Here is a 26,431-nt window from a genome sequence, read left to right as displayed (position 1 = left end):
CCAAGCCATCACAGAAATAATCAACACCCTTAGAGAATATCAGATTGTGTATTTTCCTTTATATGTACAGATTTTCATTGAACACCCTCAGAGAACAGCCCTTAACACACAAGACAGGGTCCATAGAAGGCCACACTACACATAAATGACAGCAGTAGTATACAAGGATCAGAACTCTTGTAGAAGAATAGGCGTCTGTTTTCTGCTTTGGGGGTCCTGCCAGGATATGTGACACACACTCTGCGAGCTACAGCCAAATAAAAATTGTGATGTAGATCTGCAGAGACAGAAAAGGGTTTGCTGTATCACCTTTGAACTCTTGTTTGGCCCATGGGAAGATGAGGAGAACCTGAAGAAATGTCTTCAGATTCACCAGCAGAGAACAACTACTACACAGCTTGAGTGGAAACTGTTATTACACATAGTAAGAAACAAAACCAATCAACAGAACAGGTGTTTTTACTTCAGCATGTGGACAACAATCCCCATCAGAATTTTGCATTTTCGACAAACATAATGTGATCAAGGGTGCAATTCAAAAAAACAACAGAGTTCACATTAACTTATATCGGTTTAGCAAATCTGGTGTGTGGTTATTCTCGATCAGTGCAGCTGAAGGAAAGGACACAATGGGAGGCTGCCTGAGCCAATCAGAATGCTCCCCCGGTTGTTCCTTCAACCACCCCTAAGGATTATTGCACACCACTCTTCTAAGGCCTCCCAATCATTCACAAGAACATGAAAATACCAAGGCCTTCGCAGAGTGCTCCATTTTTAAATAACTATATATATTCTTCATACTATATCAACAGCACAGGTGCCTGTAGGCTGAAAAGTGCTCAAATCAAACTATATAAAGTGATATCTTTATTGTAGACATCATTTAACAGAAATGATAAGCTCAGTGATCCTCAAAGCCATAGAAAAAGGTTTGACTCACAAGAGCAAACCTGGTTCAATGTGTGAAATATAACATTGGTCACTGGAATCATTGGGAATCATTAATATAAAGTTGCTAAAATCAATGAATAGAACTTCTGTGGTCAGTAACACGCAACAAAACAACTTAAGAAGTGATCTAAAAGGCAAACAGACCTACCAGACAGCTAATAAAGAGGGGAGGAGGGGTGTCAACACTTCGATGTTGTCTGTCTACTTTTAACCTGTGAAGAATTTTGCTGTAGGAAAAACATGTACCCATGTAAGGCACAACAGCCTAAGCAGTGTATAGAGTCTTTGTTCCCCTTTCCATTAGCACCTCATGAGAGGACACTGCTATACGACCTACTGCATTCATCCTACTCCAGTTTCATCCTAAGGACCAGTCATTCATACTGCATTTCAATGGAAACAATAAGTCCTTATCATAAAGGTGAAGTGAAATGCCGTCCACCCTCTTACACACACATATACAGATTTCTAGACAGGACTGACAAAAATTCACTGACCAGAGAAAAATAAAGATTACCCTTTGTAACAAGTTGGCATAAATCAAATCATAAAATCTAGGAGAGCAAGCTTTATACCTAAAGAACTTGCTCCAGATGAGAGCAGCGATGAGATAAAAGAATGAGACCGGAGGATAAAGTGAAGATTAGACACAGGATGTCTCATCAGTCCATTCTGAGTTCACAAAATGGAGGTTACTGCTGCTGCAGAGAATCAGTTACCATGGAGACAGGCCTCGGAGGGGCTACTTGGTTTGCCCTATCTAGGCCGCAACAGTTTGATTCTCTACACCCCTTATAGATTGTCTCAATGGAGGAGCGTCCTGGATGCAGATCAGTGATTAGAGGCTTGTCAGTGCTACACTTCATGCTACCTCCCACTGGACTCAGACATTTTGGTGCAATCTTTGTGTTTACGCCAACCCTCTGATAATTTTAGACACGTGGTTTGTCTTAAAATAGTCAGGAAAAGCAATAAACGTGTCCAAAAATCCAAGCAAGAGGAGAGCAACTGAGCAGATGTATGCCGGAGAAGCCACGTTTTCTGTCTTAGACAAATGTCTCCTTAGGTTCTGGGTTAACTCTGATGCAATTCATTCAGGAAATGAAAACAATTTACTTTCGGTCCACTCTTAATCACACATTTGAACACAACTTCCTGAATAAACCAAGCTGGAATCAACCCATAGCATTTACACTTAAAAGTGTTTCAAGTACAAAAGAGTGGGATATCCCCAGCATTGTTAAGAACATGGTATAGAATAAGAAGTTGCCACCACAGCCTTTCGTCCTTCTGGTCAAGTAGTAATGGAATTCAGGTGAAGTTTAACCGTTTACGCCAAGTGGCCGGCTGAATGGGAGCAAGAGTCTGAATTTTTCACATTCAATCAAGGTCTTTTACTGCAGGAATTCAAGGCTCCTCTGTCTACAGTCATTAAAAGAATATACTGCATCTGTCATCTTGTTGTTTACATTTAGCCAAATAAGTCTTTGAGATCATTGTTGACAGATGCACTCTGTTTAAGCCCACCTTGGTTCATGCTAGAGGCAGCAGCAGGCTGCGAAAAGTTCTGCGGACTGAAAAAAGGGTTAGCCTGCATCCCAAATCCGGTGGACACCCCTCCCATGGCTAAAGGTGCACCCTGCAGCTGAGCAGTCTGTGTGTTCTGGGCTGAACCAAACTGATTGAGCCAAGGACTGCTGGTTCCAGGGTTGGCCTTGGGACCCATTTGGTTGAGGGTGACTTTGGGCTTGTTGGGGGTAAACAGATTGTCCAAGGCTGACATGTCTGGGGCTTTACTTGTCTGCCCTAAGGATGCTTGATTCTGAGTGAGGGCGCCAAAATTTGGGGTGCTGGTGGTGGTGGCCATGCCTCCATAGAGGCCGGGGCCTGTGGGACGCATGCTCATCCCCATGCCCCCTGCCTGGAACCCCATTACCGGGTTGAAGCCGTTGGAGACCGGTGCGCCCATGGAGCCCACCATGGGGCTGCTGGAGGGGAAGGCAGAGATGGTGGTGCCCTGAACGGCTGCTGGTCGCGCTGTGTTGGCTAAGGACAGGTTGTTCAGAGAAGTCATGCTGTTGAGAAGGCTGCTGGTCAGATCCTTCGCCTGCAAGACAGAAGGAGGGGGATCGTCAGAACCAATGATTGAGTGAGCTTGAGTTGTTTTTGTGGACAAGTATCTGTGTTTGTGTTACCTGTGTGGTGCTAGTAGCTGGTTTGACAGTCTGCGGTGCTAATGGCTGCTGGTTCCTCAGTTTGGCTGCTTGCTCCTGCTCCTTAGCCAATCGCTGCTTCTCCTCTAGTGTCAGAGACATCTGAGGAGAGGAGAGAGGAGACGCATGGAAAGCGTGATGAAGAGATGAACAAAGACACAACACTGTGAACAAAATGAGCTAATTGAGACAAAAGTGGAAATTAGTGTTGTTGAGCTGAGACACTGCTATCATACTCTATTAGGTTGGGAGACCGGTGCTGAAGAGCCATTCTCTTTCCCGTTAACACCTGTGCTGCCAAAGATATCATCAATCTGAAAGGACACAACAAGGGGTCACTTTGGTAAAGAGGTACAACAATCCAAGGAGGAGCCCTAAGGCTCTCTTCAAACAAAATCCATGTGAAATCTTGTGATTTCACCAATCTTCTCTGATCTCTTTCTTGACCTCTCACCTGGTTGCCAGGGCTGGGTGTGCTCTTAGTCTCCTCTGATTGGTTCCCTTGGTTGGAGATATTCATACTCCTGTCAGGGAGAAAAATACAAACAAAGTCAGAGGGCATACTGAAAATGAATCAAAGCATTTTCTACCTCATCATTATCATCATCATCCAGCATAGCATGATTACGCTTTACTTTACAAAAGAGATCCAATTACCCCTGCGTGGCCAGGTCTGGGCCTGTGTTGTCTACAATCCCCATCAATATGTATGACCATTAAATATTTAATCAGAATGAATAATAGGGGTTCTACTGTTTGGAATGAACAGCGTTGCGACAGAGACCTCTGCTGCTCCTGCATGACATGCAGCTGCTCCAGCTTTGTCTTGTGCTCAGCCTCCATGCGACTCAGCATGTCCCGGATCACCACCATGAAGGAGTTAAACTGAAACACACAATTTATCGTATGAAATAAGAGCAGGTCATTTAAACTAGATGACATCTGAAGGATGGAAATGGTCACTGCAGCAGCATAACATGATATAAATAAAAAATAAAAATAAGGCAAATAGAGGTTGTTGTTTTTTTAAATACAACAAAAAGTCAGCAGAATAATCAGAGGATAATTTGCTAATTTAACAGGTTTGCAGATGTTTGCAGGTTATAGGTCTATCTAGTGGATGTGCTTTCCTAGCTGTTAATAATATCAGATTTACAGATTAAAGGACATGTACAGAATATGTTGAGATGTACAGTAAAATTATAAATCCATCTGCAATGTTTCCTCTGTGTTCATCAGGAGTGGAAGGAAAACCACTGCAGGAGAAAATATAAAATTACACTGTAGTCTAAAATTTAGTCTGCTCAGCGGCTGAGTGTACCTGGTTAAGGTTGAGGTTGTTGTCTATACTGAGGGAGACGAGGTGAGGAAGGCTCTTGGTGGCAAGGTTTTCCTTGGGGATGCCCAGCTTCTTGTGGCTGAAGGTGCACTTGTAGATTCCTGAGGAGGGGAGGATATCAAATTACCAACCCCGCACTGAGCCAGGAGGCTGCTCAATTGTTTCAGTCATAAAAAAATATCCTCTTTGTCGGTATTTTCTGTGATTTACCGAGGATGCCCATGAGCACTGCTGGTTCTCTAGAGGGGATCTGCTGTAGGAAGGGCAGGATCTCATCGATGACCAACCACTTGTCGAGATATTCCAAAATTTTCCCCAAACACACCAGAGAGTTCACACGCACCTATGCAAAGACACAGATGCATACAAAACCAGAATAAATATAAAGTTGAATTTTTGTATATGTGCAGCAGTGTCTATCACCAGAGGTAACAACATTTTGACAGACAGATTAAATTCAATTGGTAACAGCTTTTTTTGTTTTTGTTTTACAAAAACAGGTATTAGAGTAAGAGGGGTGGTAGCATCAGAAGTAGCACTAGAAAAGGAAGGAAAAACATGATACAGTAAATGTGTACAGAAAAATATATATTTGTGTTGAGGTAGAATGGTTGAGAGGGACAGGATGAGATAAAAAAAAGAAGACAGAAGTTTGTCGGTAACTCACCGCTAGTGAGGAGGTCTGTAGGCAGGCTGATTTGATGCGAGGGATCAGGGAGTTCTTCATGGAGGGGTAGTCGACCAGGTTGGCAAAAGTCGGGATGATGTTCAGGCACAGCTCCTGGTCGGCCACAGATAACAAGATGCTATGAATTATATGATATCTCTACGATGCCAAATAGAGCAGCCATTCTCAATGTGTATTCAAGAGAACCTAAAAAAGAAAAGCTGTGGCCTCCTGCACAGAGGAAAGAAAAAAACTGTTCAAAGGTTCCCGTGTGCAGACAGACAAGTTGCCAACACTGTGTGCTACATTTGTCATGGTGTTTTATCATGTTGACATAGGTTGTGTAAATAACAACCAGAAACAGTAACGCCTACATAAACCGGCTTTTTTGTTTTTTTTGATCCAGCAATTGGCTTTACCACATTCAAATTCATCTACAACCATCGCCCACAGTCTTAACACCTATCAAATAGCTACCATCTTATTTTATTTTTTTTTTTACATTCTTTTTGAGGGAAAAGGGGGAATTCATATTTTTTCCCAGTTTTGTGTGCTGGTTTTGTGTGCTAGACCATCATGCCACTCTCTTTAGGGTGATGTTTCCCATGTAAACTCATCCATATGACATATCTCTCACTAACAGCTGATATTAAGTTGACAGTGGGGAGGTCTGCTGACCCCAGAGCAGCCCCTTCTTGCCCCCTGTACCTGGATCTGTACAGATGGGGCCTCCAGAGCTCGGTAGACCATCGGCAGCACGCTGTTCTTGATGTCTTCTGCTGGCGTCTTGGTCAGCAGCAGGTCCATTTTCTGCAGGAAGATCAGCAGGATCTGCACAGCACAGACATACGGTTAAGAAAAATAAAAAGCAAGAGCAAGAGCACTCTATCCCGTTTCTCAGTGGTAAGTAAAGGTGGTGGGTGAGTGTGGAGGGAGACTATAATTTGAGTGGGGTTAATAATAACATTTTTAGTATTACAGCAAACGCAACGCACAGACTAGTTCATGCTATTGAGGCATACTCATAGCAAAGACCACTCACCATATTGCTAGCCTGAGGAAGCGTGGAAAGAAAAATACAGAGAGACAAGTTTTGATACAGTCCCACACCAAACCTTAACATATAGAGCATGCTCTGTTGTCGGGTTATACAGAACCATGCAGCATCACTGTGAAATATCAAACACCAAACAACAGACCATAGCAAAGGATCAAAGAGAAAAGCGTTGCTGTTGCAAATATTTCTAAATGGACAAATGGACAGTGTTTGTGGAATTTGGAGTACTTGGTGCAGAGTTACATGTCTATGTACTGTATTTGTATGCGTGTGTGTGTGTGTGTGTGTGTGTGTGTGTGTGTGTGTGTGTGTACCTGGACGGGCTCTTGCTGCTTGAAAACAGGCGTGAGGTCAGGCAGGATGAGACGGATGTACTCCTCCTTGGTGCACTCCTCAGCAATCAGCAGCACATTGGGCAACACGAAGGGAACCATGTCTGGATTGACAAACTCCGATGTCAACGCTGGCAAGATCCGATACACCACCACTCTCTGAGAGACAGGGCATGGGAAGAGGTTCAAGCATTGATTTGATTTGAAAATATAGGTCTTGTATGTTAGTGCAAGTAGCACTTTTAACAGACGGTATATTGTGCAAAGGACTCCGATTTGCAAAAACAGAAAAACGAGGAGGATAAAATACAACAAACAGAACACAATGTCCATGTGTGAGATTGTTATGCATGTGGGAGCTGTGACCACCCACATGTGTGCAAGTCTACATGGAGTACTGATGAGATTACAGGGGCAATAACGTGATGAAGAGTTTTCATAACAGCACAAAGACAAATCGACTACCCCCACAGAGCAACTGAGGTCAACACTGCTGTTGGGGCTGGGAGGACAGAGTACGTCATCCATCAACTAACATTACCACATACAGTGCCAGGCTCTGATGCATTTGGCATCATGCCAGGAGCATTAACACACACATGCACAAAATCAAAAGATGGAGTAGTCAAGATGATTTGTAAATAATTTTGAAATTGGCAAGGAATCATTTTTATTCTTAAAATTACAGTTCAAATTACAGAAAAAATAAATACATGCCGGATTTAAAATCAACCTGGGCATTATTTTGGACAATGTGTGTTTCAGTGTCAATGTGTTAGTCAAGACAGTAGTTGCAGACTATACAAAACATCTAAAATATAACAAACACTTGTTTTCTATTTACAGTTTCTGGTTGACAGGAAATGACAATAACTCAATTAAAGGAGTTTGTATTGAGACTGAAAATACAACTTTATTACAGGTGTGCAGTCATGATTTGCAGTGACTAACAGACTTGCCTGACTTGTCTAAACATCACCATAAGGTGGTACAATTAAGTGTGATTCCTCACACAGTTTGATGATTACATCCAAAATATTATTATTCATTCACTGCAATGTTGATTTTGGCCAGCAGATGTCACAGTGAGATGTTGTATTCAACATGATTTTGGGATCAATGAAGATCAACTTTTATAACCTGGGAGATTTGCAAATGTTTGCAGTGTTTTGCAGTCAATCTGTTCATTAGCAAGGGAAGCTATATGCATGTCAAGTGCTACCGGAAAAGCAACAGGGAAATAAATAAATAAATAAATAAACCTAAGTGAATTTCCATCAGCCATGGACTCGGCCTACTGCCAATCCCTATGAGCTCACTGAATCACCAGACTCTAACATGTACCAATTAATGGTGATATTTCCTGTAGACAAGCCATCTGGAGGTTATTACCTTGGGTAGTTTGGGCAACACTTTGGGCAAGCCTTTGTAGAACTGGGACTTCTGAAGGTTGTCCCTCTGGAACAGGGAGTCAAAGTACTGCAGGGTCACCGCTCCCACATCGTCAAAAAATGGGATCTGGATTACACCAAAAAATATATTTGCCCTCAAACAGTAACCAAGATGTTATCAGCAAAAACACATGAGAAGATGATATGCCACAAATGTGCCTGTGTGTGCTGCAGGGACGCTGCAAACCTTTGTCATTTGGTCAGCATCAGGCCGGACAGTGGGCGTGACGCTGAGCAGCATCTTGACATGCTCCCGCACTTCTTCTGGGATCTTGTTCAGCAGAGCTGGACTCATGCTGCTCAGCTACAGAAGTGAAAGAAGGGATGAAAAGGAAGACTGAGAGAAGTGTCTGACTGGTGACACCCTGCGCAACAAACAGGCTGACTCTAGCCACAATTTGGGGTCATGGCTGATTCTGAAGATCGGACAATATCCACACTAGCTTGAAATTGTCAGAATGGGCAGTTGGCACAGATGATCATGTCTTGTGAGGGGGTTCAAGACTTGAAATATCTTGCCTCCTGTTGTTATGACTCAGTCTGGGCAAGACTTAATCCAGTAATGTGAGCTGACTAACGAATCTGAGTAGACACCATCAGGTGCCAGAGAAATAAGCACGAGAGAAGGAATAACATACACAGCAAGTGTGGAAAGAAAAATGCCCCACCTCCATGTCTGTTTTAGCTCTGTGTAGTAGCGTGGGAGCTTGTATTTTCACAAGACTGTGAGGTTGCGTGGTGTTTCAACTCCTGTAGTGTTGAATCCATTCCCAGCCTTTACCTCATCATAAGCTGTGTACATCTCTCCAGTGAAAACATGCCAAGTGTGAGATTTTAACTCACCTGGTCCAACTGCCTGCTGAAGCTCTTGAAGATGTCATGCTTGTTGACCTGGAAAACAGGCTTGCCCTCGTTGAAGACGGCATGCATGACCACGCCCAGCGAGTACATGTCGGAGGCAGAGTCACAGCTGACGGACAGGATGTACTCAGGGGCCAGGTATTCAGGGTTGGGCAGGCAGAGTGGAGGGAGGTTGGGCTCCCACTCTTTACATGTGTACTTAGGCTGAAAGGGGGTGAGAGGACATAAAGGTGTGTGAGCATACAGACTGACTGAACCCTGCTAACCCACGCATGGACGCTAATATGAAAGCCATCAAGTTGGTCCTATTCTGTTCAACCCATTCACTGTTGTGACTAGTATACACTGGACTATTTTACTACGAGGGAATCACAAACTCCCCACCCCCAACTGAGCCGCTGCTCTGCTGCTACACAGGACCAATTCTTTGGCTTTGAATGTATACTTGTGTGTTTATGTTACAGCTGCTATACTACAGTGTGTCATGTCTGCACTGTATGTGAGGTCCTAACTGTACGGCTAGTATGTTGATTCTCTCTTGTGTTACTGTCTTGTAAAGTGTCCAACACCAGTAAGAGCAATTCTGATAAAAGAGAGAGACATAGCCATTTACAGTAACGCCTCAGAAAATGCTTGGTTTATTCCTTAGAGTAGCCAGGATTTCTTGTTTTTTTCTTAAGTGAAAATCGAAACTACTGCTGGCTTGTTTTGGATTAAACTTGGGGGGGATGACAGATTTTGTCACTGCGGTCTGGCATTTTGAAAACTCATTGTCCCCCTGCAGTACCACCACCAGGCCAACAGGACCCTGAGCTTCACACTCAGTATCTCAGACACTGCTGGGTCAAATTTCACAAACCTTTGGGAAATGATGTGTTTTTACACTCATATATCCAGCATCTATAGAATTAAACTGACTGGCCAACCACAGGCCAAAAAGTCCCCAGGCAGCAATGTCTCAAACAACACACATAACACCTTCAAAAAAAAAACAAAAAAAACAAAAACAAAACAAAAAAAATGGGTGATTTGGATAAGTTATTGGGGATGTCGAGCTCACTGTTGACTTGTCTGATGAGGAAATAAAGCTCAAATATCACATAACAAATAAACAAACAACTGCATGCATTACAGTTACAACTTAACAGTCACTTTGTTTTACACATGAACACACCTCAGCATCTGAGGGGTTGATAGACGAGATGCTGAAGTCAAAACCCATGATCTTCCATGCTCCACTCTTGTTCAGGATGATGTTCTCTGGACACAGGTTGCCGTGGACCATTTTCACGCCACTGTGGAGGAAGGACAAGCCCTCCGACATCTGAGGAGATTGAGTGGGTGGAGAGGGAAAATTTAAGTTAAGAAAAGTTATGTATAGTAATTCATGCCAATAAAGCACCTATGAATTGAAGAGAGGTAAACAACCAGAATCAGAGACAGGCAGAGGGAGAGAGGCAAGGAGAGAGGATTAAACAAAATGAAAATAAATTAAGGAGGCAAGGAAAAAGAAGCAATGATGTAACAGAAATCATCTGTGACACTTGAGGCATCTCCACACTTGACAAAAGAACACACTGATCCAAGTGTCCAATTCCAAATATAGCTCGGTAAAAAGCTAACTGTCTTTGCAGTCTACATCACAAAACTGAAAAGGAGTCTGGTATTCAATTTTCAGCAGACAGAGGGGTGCGGCTTGGAACTGAGCAGGCTCAACTGGCTTTGAGAGGACACTGCATGTGAATGTGCACATCCAGGTCTTAGCTGCAAACTAACAAAACCTGCTGGAAAGTTGGATTTCTTGTTTTCATGATGAGGCTAGTATCAGTCAGGACTGATGGTCATATGGTGAGGTCAGTTTGTGATAACATGGGTGTCATGTATGTTCTTTTTACCTCATTCAACAACTATTTACATTAAAATCACTTTTTGTGATTTTCATTTTGTTATGGTGTTTTGTTGTGTGTCAAATTAAAGTGCTTATCTGTTTAAGTAAATGGTGGTACAGTAATGCATCTTAATTCCTCAGTCTATCTATCTGTGCTCTCACCTGTAGCAGGCCATACTTGGTCTCCACATCATACAGCTTGTAATCCTTGATGTCTGTGGGTACAGGACTAGGCAGGTTGTCCCACTGGCCCAGCACGTTGGACAGACTGGCAAACACTGGCTCTGTGCAGAACGCCAAGGAGTCCCTGAGGGCAGAGTACAGAAATAACATATTCATTTAATTTGAAACAACTGCTCTGACAATACTGAGTCATCCTTCAACAGATACGCCAATTACCTACATGAGCATAGCAAAACAGCAAAAAGAGAGAGATGTAAAAATTAGAGATAATTAAGACCTATCGAGGATCAAAGTAGGAGTACAGTGTGAGAGAAAGTGAGAAATTGCAAGTCAGCCTAAACCTTATGCTGCTCTCACGGACCATGCATTATTCAGGGACCAGTCTGCAGAGTCTTTTGATCATAACTCGCTTCTGCACACACACACACTCACACACACACACACACTCACACACTTAACAAGGGCAAAGTGAATGAGTCAGATCTCAAAAGAGGGCTCGACATTCAAGGGAAAAATTGCAGTACAAGACTATTTGTCTGCTTGTGTGTGTGTGTGTGTGTTTCCACTAACCGCGACTCTTCCAGAGGGTGCTGCACAGTGAGCAGCCGGGGGTGACGGAGTCTGGTCAGCTGTTGCACCCCTCTTTTCAATGAATCGATGATCTGGTCCTTGTCAAACTTTTGGTACTTGTCAATCACCTTCTTGTCGAAAACAAACACTGCCACTTCCTAGAGGGAGAAAAGCAACAAGGTGCTGAATTTGCATCATCAAGCCCCCCAAAACACTCAGCAACACTAGCGCAGTCACCGCCCTATACCATCAAATTAACATAATGTATGAGATGTGTTGGAGTGGTCAGGGCTTGGATTTAAACACACACACACACACACACACACACCTGTTTAGTGGACTTCTTTGTGCCATTGTAGATCCTCCAGCACATGCCAGGCCCCCCGCTGGCAATGTGTCGTCCCACCTCAAACTCCCGAGTAACCGGGTTGCCCATGACAGCGCTGGTGACATCGGCGGTCACCTTGGTGACCGTGCTTTTTAGCTTGTTCAGCATGGACTCCATGTTCAAGCCTGATCTGGCAACTGCAGTGAGAGACAGAGAGGGCAGATCACGAGTACAGGTTAGCAGGTAAAGGATTCAAAAATACAGGCCTGAGTTGACAGGGAAAAACCAGAGCGGGTCGAACGTAGAAACTACAATCACTGGCAAAGAGGAAGGAAGGGAGAAGTAGCCCAACCCCTTCCAGCTTATGTTTTCAACAATCCATCACACATGCTCTTGCAGTTACATCTTCCTCTTCGTCAGCGTTTAAATGAGACAAACTTGTATGAAAGTGCAAGCTAACATCCTGTGCTGGCTGTGTAGAATAGCTTAAGCAGCAAGCCAGCCCAAGCTGTCACCTCAATTATGAGAGGACACACTAACAGCAAACTTAAGCACACCTCAATTACGGCTCTCATTTAAACATGACGGGAGTTACTTAGCTAGTAGGTAGGTAGTACGGTGATAGATAAAAGATCATTGCTGATAGGAATATAGCAATATTGAGATAAATGTTTTCATGCGAGCAGTTTCAAGTGCCAACCAAAGCACAAACACAGCATGTATAAAAAGGAATAATCAATTACTAGCTTGATTCAAACAGCATCTATCTGGCAACAGCCTGGTGCAGAGACATGATTTATTTGAATTATAACGCTCTCTCAGTGAACAAGAAGCTTTGCTTGTGCATCTGCCTGATACTGATGCTATATCATAGCTGCTGTAAATCAAGTCGCTGATGTTAACGCTCTGCCACTGCCAACTACTATAACAGAGTGTGAAGAGCCAAAATCAGCTCACTCAGGGAGAGGAGGCAAAAGCAATCAGCAGCCATGGCTATATCTGATGCTGCCAGCTTGACAACTGGTTTTGTCAGTGTGTCCATCTTTCTCTGCTTCAACCTCTAACCTGTTCGTCTCTGTGAGAGCCAGTGGTGTTCAGCCTGATCCAAAACGAGCAAGACTTCAATTTAAGACACAGAGCTGTGTTGAGAAAGCCTGGATGTTTTTTAATCGCCTAAAACAACACCCAAGTGTCTGCAGACGGACTGTCAACATCATAGCAAATTTCAGTTCATGCCAAAAGAGTGAAAATATCGCTAACGCCTCCCTTTAAACTAGCAGAAGAACCAATCAAGTCATGTTTCAGTCCATCCTAGTCTCTGAAAGCTTTGGAGTGACATCACTAAACCCTCCATGTGTCAGACACCTTGTGCACTAAAACTAATTCTCTGATGCATTTTTTTACGACGATGACATTGTACGGTAGCAATTAGACACGAACAGGCGTGTGTCAACACTGGTGGCTGGTGGTCGGACAAACAACACCACAGAGCGAGGGAGGATGTGAAGTTTGAGGGGAAATGCACATCATCAGCACCACTTGATCAAAGACAACCTGAGCTAGCTTCATGTTTAGCTGGTTAGCAGCATGACATCAGTGCTCAGGTACATAGCCAAGTGAGCATGGCCCGACAAACTGTCCACGAAAAAAAAAAAAAAAAAAAAAAACAGATTAAAAAGATAATTTTACCGGCTTGGGAGCGTGTCAAAGCATGTTCAACCAACCAAACGTCTTCATGATTGTCACGTCTGCTCGGGAAATCGCTTCTTGTGCCAGCTAGCTGATACTTACACGCACATACCAAACCAGCTTATCGTACTATTATTAAACTAGCTAACAGCAGGCTAACACAACCTGAGGTGGACGTCCTACAGAGGAAGCTACTACAGCTAACAGCCTCATCATGTTGGTGTTATCTGACTACCTTGAAACGCATTTACTTTTATGTTTAACACACCAGTTAACGTTAGCCAAGCCAAGTAGCGCTGCGTTTAGCTAAGTGAGCTGTGGTTGTTATTAGCTAACGTGTCTTATTAAAAACAATGCAGCGTTGGTTTCGCCACCAAAATGCCAACCCCCAAACCTCTGCACCTACCTTAATATCAAGAAAGGTCTCCGTTTTCTTTTCTTTTTTATTCCGAGAACAGTCAGTGTTACAGCTGTCAGTGGTGGCTGTGAAACACAGCCTCCATGTCTTCCAGTGGCGTTGAAATTAGTTAGCTTAGCATGCTAGTCCAAGAGCTATCTCACTTCCGGGTTTTCCTTCATTACTTACAGGGTTTGTCATGCAGAAGTCAGGTGTTGCAACAGGCACGTCTCACAGTTTTTTTCCTGAATTTAACCATCCAGTCACACAGACCTGAGTTGCACCTCCATATACACACTGTATTGTCTTTATGCCGAACAGCTCCTTCTCACTGACCTCCTGACAGAGGGAAGGGACCCCAAAAAACACAAGGACCGCAGGACAGCTTTTTTACAACACTGTGCTGCACACTGATCTGAGATCTCTGTGGTCTTGGTCTTGTACAGAATTATCAAACTGTCTGGAGGTAAAAAATTGAGCAGCAAAACCAAAGATCAAAATAGTCATCCAAGTAACTTGTCATTGTGTTGTCCCCCTGAATGAAATAACATTGTAATTAACCAGTCTCCATGCTGGGTACCCAGACCTTTGGTGGTCCCTGGACCTCACTTTGGAAAACAATGCACTAAAGAACAAAAACGAACAGGAAAGCCTTATTTGATAGAACATCACAAAGTTTTAATAGATCATTAATTTCACCAACACAAGGCATGTTTCAGCATGATAAAGTGCATTCTAATATAACATGTATTTTAAGAGGGGGAGGGTGTTTCGGGGTGGGGGTTCAATGTTTCAAATGACATTTTATATGAACACGGCTTCCTTGATTAGTCAAAAATGAAAAAAGAAAGTCCACTGGTAGCCATCCTGCTTCACCAAAATTTAACATGATGCCTAAATGTTGTTGAGGATATACAAACTTTTAATCTGCCCTTTTCCATCATTTTCAAGTCCAATGCCCAATAGAGGTAATGCCATCAGTGAGGCAAAGTTAAAATAAAAGACATTTCACAAAGTTAGTGGAACTATAAAGATTTAAAAATCCCTAAAAAAAAAAAAAAAAAAAGTACAGTATATAAAAAATTATTCCAGCTCAGTTATGGTTAGCCTTAAATATTATTGTACCTTTTAACTGTAAAATCTTTACAGAGAATGTTTCTTATTCCATTTCTAATAGAATAAATTAGGTACACAATCACATTCAACTACAGTAGTGCTACATTTGCCATTACCAGCCATTGCCAACATACAATGGCTGCTATATTAGTGTTGTTCATTTGATATGTAGAAATATTATTGCTTTCTGAAATTCGTATGCCCCCCTAATCAAGCCAAGCTAAATGACTCAAGGATAGCATGTTAAATTCACCCATATCAAGTTTCTACACGTTAGCAATATGTCAATTAGTGTGCAAGCTGTGAGTTTCTGCCACAAAGCAGCTAGATAAATGGATGATAAACACTAATTTATTTCATTAATACTTGTTTTAAAATTTTCATTCTATTGTTTTATGTTAATCTCAGAACAGCCTAGCACACAAAGACAAGTGGCTCCTTTAAAACACAATTCTCTCATCTGTAAAACATCCATCTGTCAAAACATCAGAAATGTTGCCCTTACTGAACAGCAAACTTTTACCACCAGCAGCTGAGTTTGAACAGCCAAACACACAGACAGACATCAGTTAAGAACCTACACCAGGTGAGCATATACTTCATGGGTTGTAAATGTAAAACATTATTTAAAAAAAAAAAAAAAAAAAAAAAAAACAGTCAAAAATTATAAAGACAGTGCCCAAAGAAACAGCAAAAATCTAGTGCTCAATCCTTCCAGCCTAAATGTATCAGCAAATTATCGTGCTCATCCATTAAACCATATTACAAAACAAACATCAGAACACATCCAGTGCTGTTGGAAAACAAATTTTTCCCCTGTGACTCAACCACAAATCATCAGATTAAAACTCAACTAAATGGATTTGGAGAGGCTAATGCCATGTGGGTAATAGTGGAGCAGAAGTACTTATATTTTCCACAGTGAAATCTACAGTGATGGTCGTCTCTACAGATGTGATCAGAGGTCTAGAGGTTATTTTAGAATCTGAGGACAAACCCAAAATGTGAGCCTGCATTCCAGTCTTAAAGTACCTGGGACTGTACGGACCTCAAGATCCCTGATGAGAACCACGAGGTGTCAAACTCATTATCATTGGACATTGTAAACGCATTCCCACCAACTTTGTGAATACAAGCCCTGAACACTAATTACTAATCATCACCTATTTCCTGGCAGGAAGTCATACCCGTATCATTTGGTCGTGTGCTCTTTCAGAAGGTGCTGGAGAAGTGCTGGAGGAAGACAACAGGGTGATGCTTCTCAAACTCCTTCACCAGCCTCCTCCTCTCCTTGACAGGCATGCTGTCATTGAGGGAGATGTTGTGGAGAAGCTGCTTGAGGCTCTCCAGGGTGGCCGCCTCACGCTGGTCCTCGTACTGCTGTGGCGTCACCTGCTGGCAGAAGGTGAACGCTGCAACACAGTGTGGAGGGGGAGAGAGGGGGGATCATTCAGGCAATCGCTATGCTGTAGAGTGAGTTCAGGTACACCTTGAGAATCTGCTCTAACGAAGAGGGAATTTGTGTTCAACTTAAATATTTCATTAAAATCTAAATTAATTCAGCCAAAATTAATTCAAAGCACTATACTTCTAGAAATCCATCATTTTTGGGTGATTAATTGTATTTGAAGACAGTCACATCCTAAATCCACAGTATACTATAAAGCCATGTTCAACTACAGTAAGTATAAGTAAGGCTGATTTATTAAAAGATCCTGCAATGAGTCCAGAGTAGTGTGCGATCAGTTTTGTCTCTTGACTCATAGACTCTCATGAACTGTTCCATAATCAGCACCTCAAAGTAGCTTAACAGCATGTGTTTCTATATTCCTATCAATTACAATAAATGAGCAGTTCTCATTAGGCTCAAACAGACAAACAAATTATTAAAATATTCTCCTGGCTAAATAGGGCCTCTGAAGAAAAAGTTTTGATTATTAAAAAAGCTATCAAGGAATGAACTGATTTATTCCTGTAGGATCACAAAAGGCTTTATTTGAAATGTCTAAATAACATGAATTATGTGTTTTCTATGCGCAAACATAAAAAGGACAAAGACAAACTTAAAACCGACATCACTGGTGTATTCATGTAAAGCCAAGTACAAACAGACAGTTTGCAGGGTTCTGATTTGTTTTTGAGTAGATCCAAAAACTCTGATGTTACTCCAAACGGAAGCAACCAAGAAGGCATGTACATCAAAGGTGAAAACTTCTACTGATATTATAGGGCAGATTAATTGTTCTATCATTTCAGTTGATAGTTTATTGTCCAATGTCATCCACTGTGAGTAAATTTCTCTGAAGTTGTATTTGACTTACTGGAAATGGAGTCAGGGTCTTTGCCCTGTTGCATAGTTCTCAGCGCTCTCCTCACAGCTTCAGTCAAAGATTCAGGAGTCTGTTATCATTACAGGTGGAAAAATGTTAAGTGTCTAAATGGTACCTGCAGATTTACAGTCTACATTTATGTGACAAACAAAATGAACTCAGCAGAAAGGGGAACTTAAGACACTCAACAACACTGGTTAAACTTGAGTGAAATTCATGCAATGAAGTTTCTCTATTGAGCAAATAGCAAATAAGGAAGTGTGAATCATCGTCAGTATCTTCCAGGGTGCACACATTGTGAAACCCAAATTTCAAAAGAGTGGTGGCATGGAACAAAAGCCCACCTTGAAGAGCTGCGTGTGGTTGTCCATGAGAAACAGCACTAGAGTCTCGCACTGGGCTCGTGTCAGCTCATGATTCTGAACTATGGTCTTCTGAAAGGTCCGGCTGACCAAAACCCTGTTATCAATCTTAAAGAGAAAACACAAATTAGCCAAAAGCATATTCCAAAATACCAACCACTGAAACATCCTTGGAAACTTTAAGATTACATGAAGATATAACATCCAGGGCATTGACTGAATAATATTCAACATCGGCTGTAAAAACAAGTGGAAGCTGAAATAGTGTTTGGGTCTGTTGTATGTTGCTAGACACCTGTCACATGAAGAAATGGCTCTGTATTCTTATGTGTTTTGATTAAGTCCATTCATATTAGAAATAAACCTGCACCAACAGCAGCAGCTGACAAGTTAATATAGACAAGGAGGCTAAGTGGATACCTGTTTGTGCAGACGGATGGCATCTAGGTGAGCAGCTGTGGCCATGAAGGCCAGGAGTCTTCGGATCTCATCTCTCACACTTGCCTCCAGCAGTCGCAAACACAGCTGAGACGCCCTGATCGCCTCCTCCACCTTCCCTCCATCTTTAAAGTAGCGAGTAATGCGATGAGAGGGGTGAGAAGAAAAGAATTACGATTTTAATGGAGAGAAGAAAATATAAACTTCACGTTAAAAATTAAGGAAATGCAAAAACACCACAAGTTATAATTTATACTTCAATTAAGGTTATGATGGCCTTGTATTCAAGGCGATATTTTTTAATAATTAGCATTCATCTTCAGAGTTCAACAAAACCATGTCAGACAATAGACCGGTTTCCTTACAGAGTAACTATCTGTCTCAGTACTTCTATATATACATAACATTTATCTGATTTTGTGTAACAGCTTGGGCCCTAAAATCAGTCTCCACAATTCCCATTGCCACAATACAAACACAGAAACAACAACATCGTACCCAGCAAATCCAGAATTGCAACATGTACATCCAGGTAGCGTCCAGATAGCAGTGGTGATTTCTCCTGTCCGTTGTAGTATTTGGCCATGGTGTCAAAGAGCAGCCTTTTCTGGCAGGCCAACCCTTCAGCCTGGCTGTCCTCTGAGGAAGCATCATCGCCCTGCTGGCGGAGCTGCTCGCCTGCCACCACAATCAGCTGATCAGGAAAGAGCTCCAGGCAGTCTGCTGCTGCTGACAGCCACACATCCAGCCTGAAACAAGAAGATGATGAGACAAAAAATGAGGCCTGTCATAGTGTGGCATGCCACTGGTTAGGTAATTGAACTATCCAGTTTAACGTTCATGTTGTTGATGATACTAACCTTCAAAATAAAATGTTAAATTAGTATAGTCAAGTATTAACTGCCACATAAAACTAATCACCTCACATTTTCGATTTTGCCAGTGTGTGTTTGTATTATCATTCTGGTTTTCTGTTTTGTGAGCGTGCAATAAGCTTTTGTGTGTCGACTGGAGCACTCACTGGGGGAGGTTGAGGGTGTGAGGCAGCTCTCTCTCCAGGCAGGTGTTGGAGATAACCAAGTCCTGCTGGTGGCTGGCCAGAGGAGCACTGCAAGACTGGGGCTGCACCTTGGCAGGAGAAGTCAGGATGCAGTCCAGCATGGGCAGCTCCACTATCTGCAGCAGCTGCAGCAGCGTCTGCTGCTTCCACACATCATCCACCACTGAGGGGAGGGACAGGATGCAGGAGACACAGAGAGTGAGTAGAGAGAGGGCATGAGAGACAAAAAATATGGAATAGACAAAAGGCAAAGGAATAAGCCAAGAGCAAAGTAATGACTTTGATCTGTGTGACAGTGTGATAAAGACAGATATGCTTTTTCAAATAAAATATTGTTTAGTGACGTCCGTAAAATATCTGTCCACCCTGTCCTCCTAGAGGGTTTGTACAGTCAATCTCATGCATAAGATGCCTACTGTAGCCTGACAACGATTAGCTCAAGCTTTACAGTTTTGCCTAGTGCATTTCTTTGACTTTATGTTTGCCCAGCATGAAATATGGCCAACATGAACTGACATAAAAAAAAACAATAATATCTGTCAGCTCTTTTAAAGACACTTGCAGTTTCTTGAGCTGATGTGTTTCCTCACATCACCTACTGAATTTATATACTTTAAACATGAAAAAACAAGCAAATTTTCTTGCTTAAACTTTGCTTAACCGTTGGACATCAGTCAGGAGGAATTCATACTGGCAAACAGATTAGGTCAGGCTTACCTGTCCTGGAGAAAAAGGTGGAGGAGGGGGTTGTGGCAAGAGGTGGGAACAGGGAGGGTCGCAGGTTGATGTATCTCAGCACCCTCTCAACCCTCCTGTCTGACGGCCCTACGGCAAGGGGATTCGAGATAGTCCTCATCTCATTCAGCCTAGGGACAGGACATGAAACTGGCATCATTATGATGATTCATTTATACTCAAGTGTGTGTACAAAAGGCCTGTGTGTTTCAATTTATCCAACAGTTCCTCTAGTTTGCAAATTATGCGCTCCATACTGGAAAAAGTCAGTAATATAGTACATAGCATATCAAACAGTGAGGATTTCAAGCAAACCCTACCTGGAGCCCTTCTTCCTCTTTTTCTCCAGCTCCTCTGGTGCCATGTTTTCTGTGTCACTGCCATGGTCCTTCTTGACAGAGCCAGGAAAGGCTTTACAGTCCAGGAATCGGTAGAGGCTGCAACTACTATCCTCAAAGGTCATTTCCTTATCTCGGCGAAAAAGCTTTGTACCCACTGGCTCAAACACCTTGGCCTCCATCAGTGCCTGGCAGAGCCGTGCTGCTTTGAGACGGGACACCTCACTGGCGCAAAACACCACATTCTGCATCAAATAACTGAGGACAGCGTCCACAGCATCTGAGCCTGTGAAACACTCGGCATGAATGCGGAGGTGCCGACGACGACGACGCACTTCCACCTGTGTTTGCAGGGCCTTTATGATGTTCTGCCACAGGTGGGTGGCACCAAAGGGCCCTGAGTATCCTAACAGGGGACAGAGAGTGAGAAGGAGAGGTCAAAAGAGGCTGCTTCCCATAAAAAGTATGTTTTAACGGACCTGGAAGAGATGTCCTCAGTCAGCTGAACAACCGTGATGCAGTGGAGGTCTTTATAGGTTACAGTTTTCTCAAGGTTAAGGAAGCAATTTTAGCTTGATTGTACTTTGCTTAGTTTGAATAATCTGTAGCAAACAGCTCATAAAAATCTCGTCATGTCAAAGACACACACACTGATTCACTTCAGATCAAAGACCCAAGAATGCCCACAGAGAAAGTGATCAGAATAAAGGCTAAAGCTGTATTTCCTCCCTGTACTAGCTTGTGCTCAGAAGTGGTGCGAAAAGTTAGAAACCCTTTACTTGAGTTAATACCACGATGGAAAATACTACATTAAAAGAAAACGCGGTACTATCCAATTTTTTACTCAAATACAGACCTACAAGTATTACCAGTGACGGGTCATTCTCCAAAAATGGTGGGAAGTGCTGTCACTTACTTTCGCAGATGCCAAAATACTTTAAGTTGACCTAATAATCACATTCATTATATATGTTTAGTAAATAAAGACTGTCTTTGCATTGATACAAATAGAAAAATATATAAAAATTTAAAAAAATATAAAATAGGAATTTATTTAAAATGCCAAGTTCAAGGAATTGTCTTGTCACTTTCATCATACATGGAAGTGAAGCCTGTAGTTTTAATTTAAAAATACTTTTTTTCATGAATTAAAGCTCATTCACATTTACATAACAATACATACACTGAATACAACACTGATATGATAAAGAAATAGAAATTATTATTAATAATAATATCAAATAAATATCAGTCACCCAAAATTACGTCATTGGTGTTACTGCTACACAACGCACTTTTATTTTGAAGTAATGAACTGACCTTGAGGTACTTGCTGGATCAAGAGGCTATTTTGTGCAGTGCAGTGGACACAGGCATAAGGTAAGTCAGATACATCTTACTTTCTTTGTTTTAAATGTCATTTTATCTTAGAATTTTACGTAAAGCTTTTAAGTCTGTCATTGGTGTTACCCATTCCATGGCCCCAGGGGTAAACATTTTATCATAAAAATGTACTACATTGAAGAGTTAAATGATTTAGATATTGACTGAAGGCATGTGGACTGACAAATGGCAACCATTTTGTTCAAATTGTAGTTTTATTCCCAAATTGTCACTGATGTTACCATCACTGGTGTTACTCTTCTTCCTGGTAACACCAGTGACATTCCTATAGAAATGAGCGTCAAAAAGACATTACTTGGAGAAAAAAGGTGAATATATTTAAATCTTTGTCTAATTGTTATCATTATTCTTGTTTGCTTTTACTTCAGAGAAAGCAGTGGCATGTTAACCAAGCAAGAGACAGACATCTGATGAGAACAGTACAGGCAGTCTTGACCCTTGATTTGTTGTTGTCTGCACATAAATAAATAAAAATAATAAATAAATAAATAATGTCTTGTTGTCAAGTCATTGGTGTTATATTGCGTCACTGGTGTTACTACATGTTTTTTTCAGGGGTGTGATATTATAAATGTATTTTTTAAACTTTCTAGCAATAATTTGTTTGTTGATTCATGATGTAATCATTATTTGATACTTTTGAGTTAGTATCAAACATGTTGTTTGTCAATCCTTTAATTGTTGTTGGTTTGACAGAAAACAAAACTGTGGTGCAAATCAAATGTGTTCCTTCACGGTTGTTTAAATGTGCAATATTATCCTAAAAAAAACAAGATAATCAAATATGTTTCATGGTCTTATCACTCTATTAATATGCCTTTAACTAAATATTCAGGCTGTGTTGAGAAAAAATATTTTTATAAACATTTAATGTTGCTTACATTACTGGTAACACCAATGACAAAAACACGGCACACTAATTCTTTAGTTAAATGTATAAAAATAATAAAAATACTTTAAGCTTGACTTGTTGTGGATTCATGAAGTTAAGAAGTTAGTTATTGCTGTTAATGATGTTTTAGGGGTGTAAAAAGGAATGCATTTCAGCAGATTTGTATCACCCAGATTCCACCTTTTCTGGAGAATGACCCTGACATGAAATTAAGTATAAAGTCTGTTAATTTACTAACGTGACAACCACCACATCCGGTAAAAGTACTGACATGTAGCTATGAAGTCTTAAAAACTGCAAATGCTCAAGTGCCTGTAACTTAAATAGTTCACAAGTAGAAGTTCTGGACTTTTTGTTGTGAGCTAAGAGAGAAATTCAGCTCATTTCACTGGAAAAAACCATGTAACCCTCCCAACGCAGAAGCGGCTGTCTGAGAAACGTTACACTGTTTATTAGTAGCTTGCATGTTAGCCCTATGTTAGCGGGCTACCACTGTTACAACCCCACAAACCATTCAACATTAAGATTTCTTCATTGTGTTTGTGAAACTGGGCGCAAACAAATTCACCACCGAAACGTGAGCTGCTTACCAGGCTGCACATTTTCACGAAAACTTCGCGTTTGGCTGTTCAAGCGTCTGAATCGAGGAGTCAAATCGACCGCCATCACCAACTCCTGCTGCCTCCTCTTCTTCTTCGACTAGTGAAGTTTGCGGCCGTTCAGATGCTTAAAGGCGCAGTACTGCCCCCATCTGTCTGAGTCAGAGAAGTACGGAGCCCCCTGAGGTCAGCTTGAAATAAAGAGCCAGCCATGTGTAAATCTGTGCTCTCGGTTTAGAAATCTCATTCATAATCCGTGCCCTCAAGTCTGCAAACATTGAAACGCCAGCCACCCATTTTAATTGTTAAATAAATAATAGGTTGCATGTGGTTGTTATGAGGATATAATTACAACAGGGCGCACCTGCGCCAAACCCTGAGTCTCTGCCTGGGAAACGCATGACGCCAGGAGAGCTGCGCCGCCAGCTTCAGGGATGCAGGTAAACTCAAGTTCACCGGATGGATGCTGACCCAGACTATTTCCATCCTCTGTGATTCTTCTGGAAAGCTCGTCCAAATCAATGTAAGTTTCTGTGCGCTCGTTTATAGGCTAGGAGTGCCGCCCGGATTGGAGGAGGGGGAAAAATCTCATCAATCACTGTTGCTTCCAGCCTTACAAATAAATAAATACACATCCATTATTATAGGCCTATAGCCCAAGCGCGTTTCTGCTGCAGCACTGAATGACTATAAAAATGCCAGAGGCTGTTTCTTAGTAGTTAAGGTTCACACTCCAGCCTTAGTCTTTCAATTTTTTTTTTTTTTTTTTACATTTTGGCAACAAGAACGTCTCGGCTCTGTAGCCTTCAGCAAGGTGTGCCGACTGCTTACAATTTGGCTTCATCTGAGGAGCCTAAGGTGGGGCAAGTGAAGGAAATCAACGAGCAGGCATCCTATCAATGTGGAAATCACTTGAGAAAAAAGAATAATGATAATGATAACAATAATAATATAAAATAGGCGTATGAAAAATCATGCAGTCACCGTGGGGGTGTGTGATAAGAAATTGCTTAAAAAACTGGGTATCTAATGTCCCGCTCTAAACGCTTAACTTCCTGATAGAAAATCAGTTAAGTATTAAGTTGCAGAGCCACAAAAGCATGCATTGTGTGACTATGGAAGCCTGAGGTTTGTCATTCCTTAAAAAGCTTTATTGTGTTGTTTGACCGGCTGAGAGGGAAGTGTATGAAATGTCATGTATGACGGGTGATTGTGTGAGGTTTTGTCAAGAAGCAGAGTATCTACTTTTCACTGTAGTTAAGCTATTTTCTTTTTTTTTATGAATGCAATGTATATTCTCCTTTATACTCCTATACTGTTGTTTCTATTGATGTCCGTCTTCTTTTGTTTTTTTATTGGCTGCAAGGTTTTGTTGTTGATGCAGTGAGATAAGTGAGTTTGCTTGCACTGACTAAATAGAGTACAGGTCTGTTTATTTATGTAATCATTTATTCATGCATTTATGTATTTGTTTGTTTGTTTATTTACTGGTTTATTGTTAGATTTATTGGGGGTGAAGGTGGATTTGGGTAAAACATAAAACTACAACTAGAAAACGGTGCAGCAGTACTCAGAAGGAACGTAGCATCAGCAGTGGCTGATGTGAATGCTGAACTTCTCTGTATATTCTGTGCAGCAGGCAGTATTACACAGTGTGAATCAGACAGCATCATTATCAAATCAAAATCTTCTGTTTGGAGTCAGTCAATCGCTGTTCTCTCTCCTAGGATTAGCCATGTCCTCTTCAGTCCTCCAGTGGGTCTGGCTGCGTCACTGTGTCTTCGCCACCCTCATGGTGTTGTGTGTTCTGGGTGTCTTCATCATGTACTACAAACCTGACATCAGCATCCCCACTTTTAACATCCACATGGTCTCTCAAAAGGAGGGAGACAATCATTCCCGTCCCACAGTTGTGTGTCCACAACAGCCAAATTGTTCCTCAGAGCAGAACATCAATCAGGTGCAGAAGATCCAGGCTGCAGAAGGGGATGCAGAGCCTGACACCATCATTTTGATCTGGATGTGGCCGTTTGGCTTCAAGTTTGATCTGAGCTGCAGAGTGTTCGGTATCACAGGATGTCACTTGACAGATGACAAGAGTCTGTACAGAAAGGCCCATGGTGTGCTCTTCCATCACAGGGACATCCATGGAGATCTGGGCAACATGCCAAAGGAGCCACGGCCCTGGTTTCAGAAATGGGTGTGGTCAAACGCCGAGTCGCCTGCAAACTCAGGTCGAATACCTGGGCTCGATCACTTATTCAACTTGACATGTAATTATCGCCGCGATGCAGATATCCCAGTGCCTTATGGGTACTTGGTCCCAGTGACAGACAGGGATCAGAGTTTCGAACTGCCAGCCAAGGACAAACTGGTCTGCTGGATTGTGAGCAACTGGAACCCCAATTTTAAGAGAGTTCAGTTCTACAATAAGCTGAAAAACCACATCAACATAGACATTTATGGGAAAGCATTTGGTCAACATTTAAATAACCAAGATTTTCCAAAAATAATATCTAGTTGTAAGTTCTACTTATCCTTTGAAAACTCTATCCACACAGACTACATCACAGAGAAGTTGTACAATCCCCTGATGATGGGGACTGTGCCAGTAGTCCTGGGCCCTACAAGACAAAATTATGAGAATTATATCCCAGGAGATTCTTTCATCCATGTGGATGACTTTGCCAGTCCAAAGGAGCTGGCAGAGAGGCTGCTGTACCTCGACCAGCATCCTGCTGAGTACAGCAGATACCTCAACTGGAGAGAACATTTTAAGGTTAAAATATCAGTGTTGGGTTTCGATCATGCTTGCAAAACGTGTCATTACCTAGAAAACCATAGAGGCTACCAAGCTTTTCATGATCTCAACAAATGGTACTGGGGTTAACTTTCTAGTTATACAAAGTGAGTAAGTTTCTGGGGTAAACAGATAACAACTGGGATAAACAAGATGATGTTTAGGAGACCGCTTTGAAAAAACAGTTAGAGGTAAGTTTCTTTGTTTTTCAGAGATTTCGGATGTTTTTCAGAGATTTCGGATGCACCCGGTATTACCCGCCACCTGTCACTCTGTTCACTTTTAGTCACAGCCCACTTAACAGCCTTTCTGCAGTCCGGTCATGGGACAGAAGAGCCCATCAGCACCTGATACATGCAGTCTAGTCAGGAAGAAGACAGCTCCCGATGGTTATCCATCCAGTGCTGCCTTCCATTATCTTGCACCAGACT

At 41.9% G+C, this 26,431-nt stretch overlaps 3 protein-coding genes across 5 annotated transcripts; 1 reads left to right on the top strand and 2 right to left on the bottom strand.

Moving 5' to 3' along the window:
* Positions 1-39: 39 nt before the first annotated feature.
* Positions 40-14,089, bottom strand: scyl2 (SCY1 like pseudokinase 2). Of its 3 annotated transcripts, none has more exons than XM_030045689.1 (19): positions 13,936-14,089; positions 11,841-12,037; positions 11,513-11,670; positions 10,922-11,066; positions 10,046-10,195; positions 8,854-9,075; positions 8,198-8,314; positions 7,952-8,077; positions 6,542-6,718; positions 6,213-6,224; positions 5,879-6,001; positions 5,171-5,284; positions 4,714-4,846; positions 4,486-4,604; positions 3,949-4,049; positions 3,619-3,688; positions 3,401-3,478; positions 3,147-3,266; positions 40-3,058 (listed from the first exon to the last, which is right to left on the bottom strand). In XM_030045689.1, the coding sequence occupies exons 2-19, from the start codon at positions 12,015-12,017 to the stop codon at positions 2,423-2,425; spliced, it is 2,778 nt and encodes a 925-aa protein (XP_029901549.1). In that variant the 5' UTR covers positions 12,018-12,037; positions 13,936-14,089; the 3' UTR covers positions 40-2,422. The 3 variants fall into 3 exon arrangements, with proteins under 3 accessions (XP_029901549.1, XP_029901550.1, XP_029901551.1); XM_030045690.1 differs by lacking the exon at positions 13,936-14,089 and adding an exon at positions 13,530-13,725; XM_030045691.1 differs by lacking the exon at positions 6,213-6,224.
* A 499-nt stretch (positions 14,090-14,588) lies between these two features.
* depdc4 (DEP domain containing 4) lies at positions 14,589-23,346 on the bottom strand. Its single transcript, XM_030046166.1, has 9 exons — positions 23,192-23,346; positions 20,288-20,711; positions 19,950-20,098; positions 19,194-19,395; positions 18,671-18,921; positions 18,155-18,297; positions 17,717-17,842; positions 17,364-17,442; positions 14,589-16,454 (listed from the first exon to the last, which is right to left on the bottom strand). The coding sequence occupies exons 1-9, from the start codon at positions 23,265-23,267 to the stop codon at positions 16,255-16,257; spliced, it is 1,650 nt and encodes a 549-aa protein (XP_029902026.1). The 5' UTR covers positions 23,268-23,346; the 3' UTR covers positions 14,589-16,254.
* A 1,585-nt stretch (positions 23,347-24,931) lies between these two features.
* Positions 24,932-26,090, top strand: LOC115355390 (alpha-(1,3)-fucosyltransferase 9-like). Its single transcript, XM_030046167.1, has one exon. It carries the CDS (start codon positions 24,936-24,938, stop codon positions 26,088-26,090), a length of 1,155 nt encoding a protein of 384 aa, XP_029902027.1. The 5' UTR covers positions 24,932-24,935.
* Positions 26,091-26,431: the final 341 nt, after the last annotated feature.

This window comes from Myripristis murdjan, chromosome 23 (assembly GCF_902150065.1).
Source record: "Myripristis murdjan chromosome 23, fMyrMur1.1, whole genome shotgun sequence".
NCBI classification, from domain to species: Eukaryota; Metazoa; Chordata; class Actinopteri; order Holocentriformes; family Holocentridae; genus Myripristis; species Myripristis murdjan.
This window is presented reverse-complemented; position numbering and strand designations above follow the sequence as displayed.

What these genes read in the sequence shown, in the direction of transcription:
- LOC115355390 (XM_030046167.1), top strand. Translation starts at nt 24,936, where the DNA reads ATGTCCTCTTCAGTCCTCCAGTGGGTCTGGCTGCGTCACTGTGTCTTC.
- depdc4 (XM_030046166.1), bottom strand. Translation starts at nt 23,267, where the DNA reads ATGGCGGTCGATTTGACTCCTCGATTCAGACGCTTGAACAGCCAAACG. An exon ending in AAGAGGAAGAAGGGCTCCAG is followed by an intron (nt 20,099 to 20,287) that starts GTAGGGTTTGCT and finishes TCCTGTCCCTAG; the next exon opens with GCTGAATGAGATGAGGACTA. An exon ending in CCATCCGTCTGCACAAACAG is followed by an intron (nt 17,843 to 18,154) that starts GTATCCACTTAG and finishes TTTCTCTTTAAG; the next exon opens with ATTGATAACAGGGTTTTGGT.
- scyl2 (XM_030045689.1), bottom strand. Translation starts at nt 12,017, where the DNA reads ATGGAGTCCATGCTGAACAAGCTAAAAAGCACGGTCACCAAGGTGACC. An exon ending in TACAGACCTCCTCACTAGCG is followed by an intron (nt 4,847 to 5,170) that starts GTGAGTTACCGA and finishes GTCTTTGCATAG; the next exon opens with GTGCGTGTGAACTCTCTGGT. An exon ending in GTCATGCAGGAGCAGCAGAG is followed by an intron (nt 3,689 to 3,948) that starts GTCTCTGTCGCA and finishes TCTCCCTGACAG; the next exon opens with GAGTATGAATATCTCCAACC.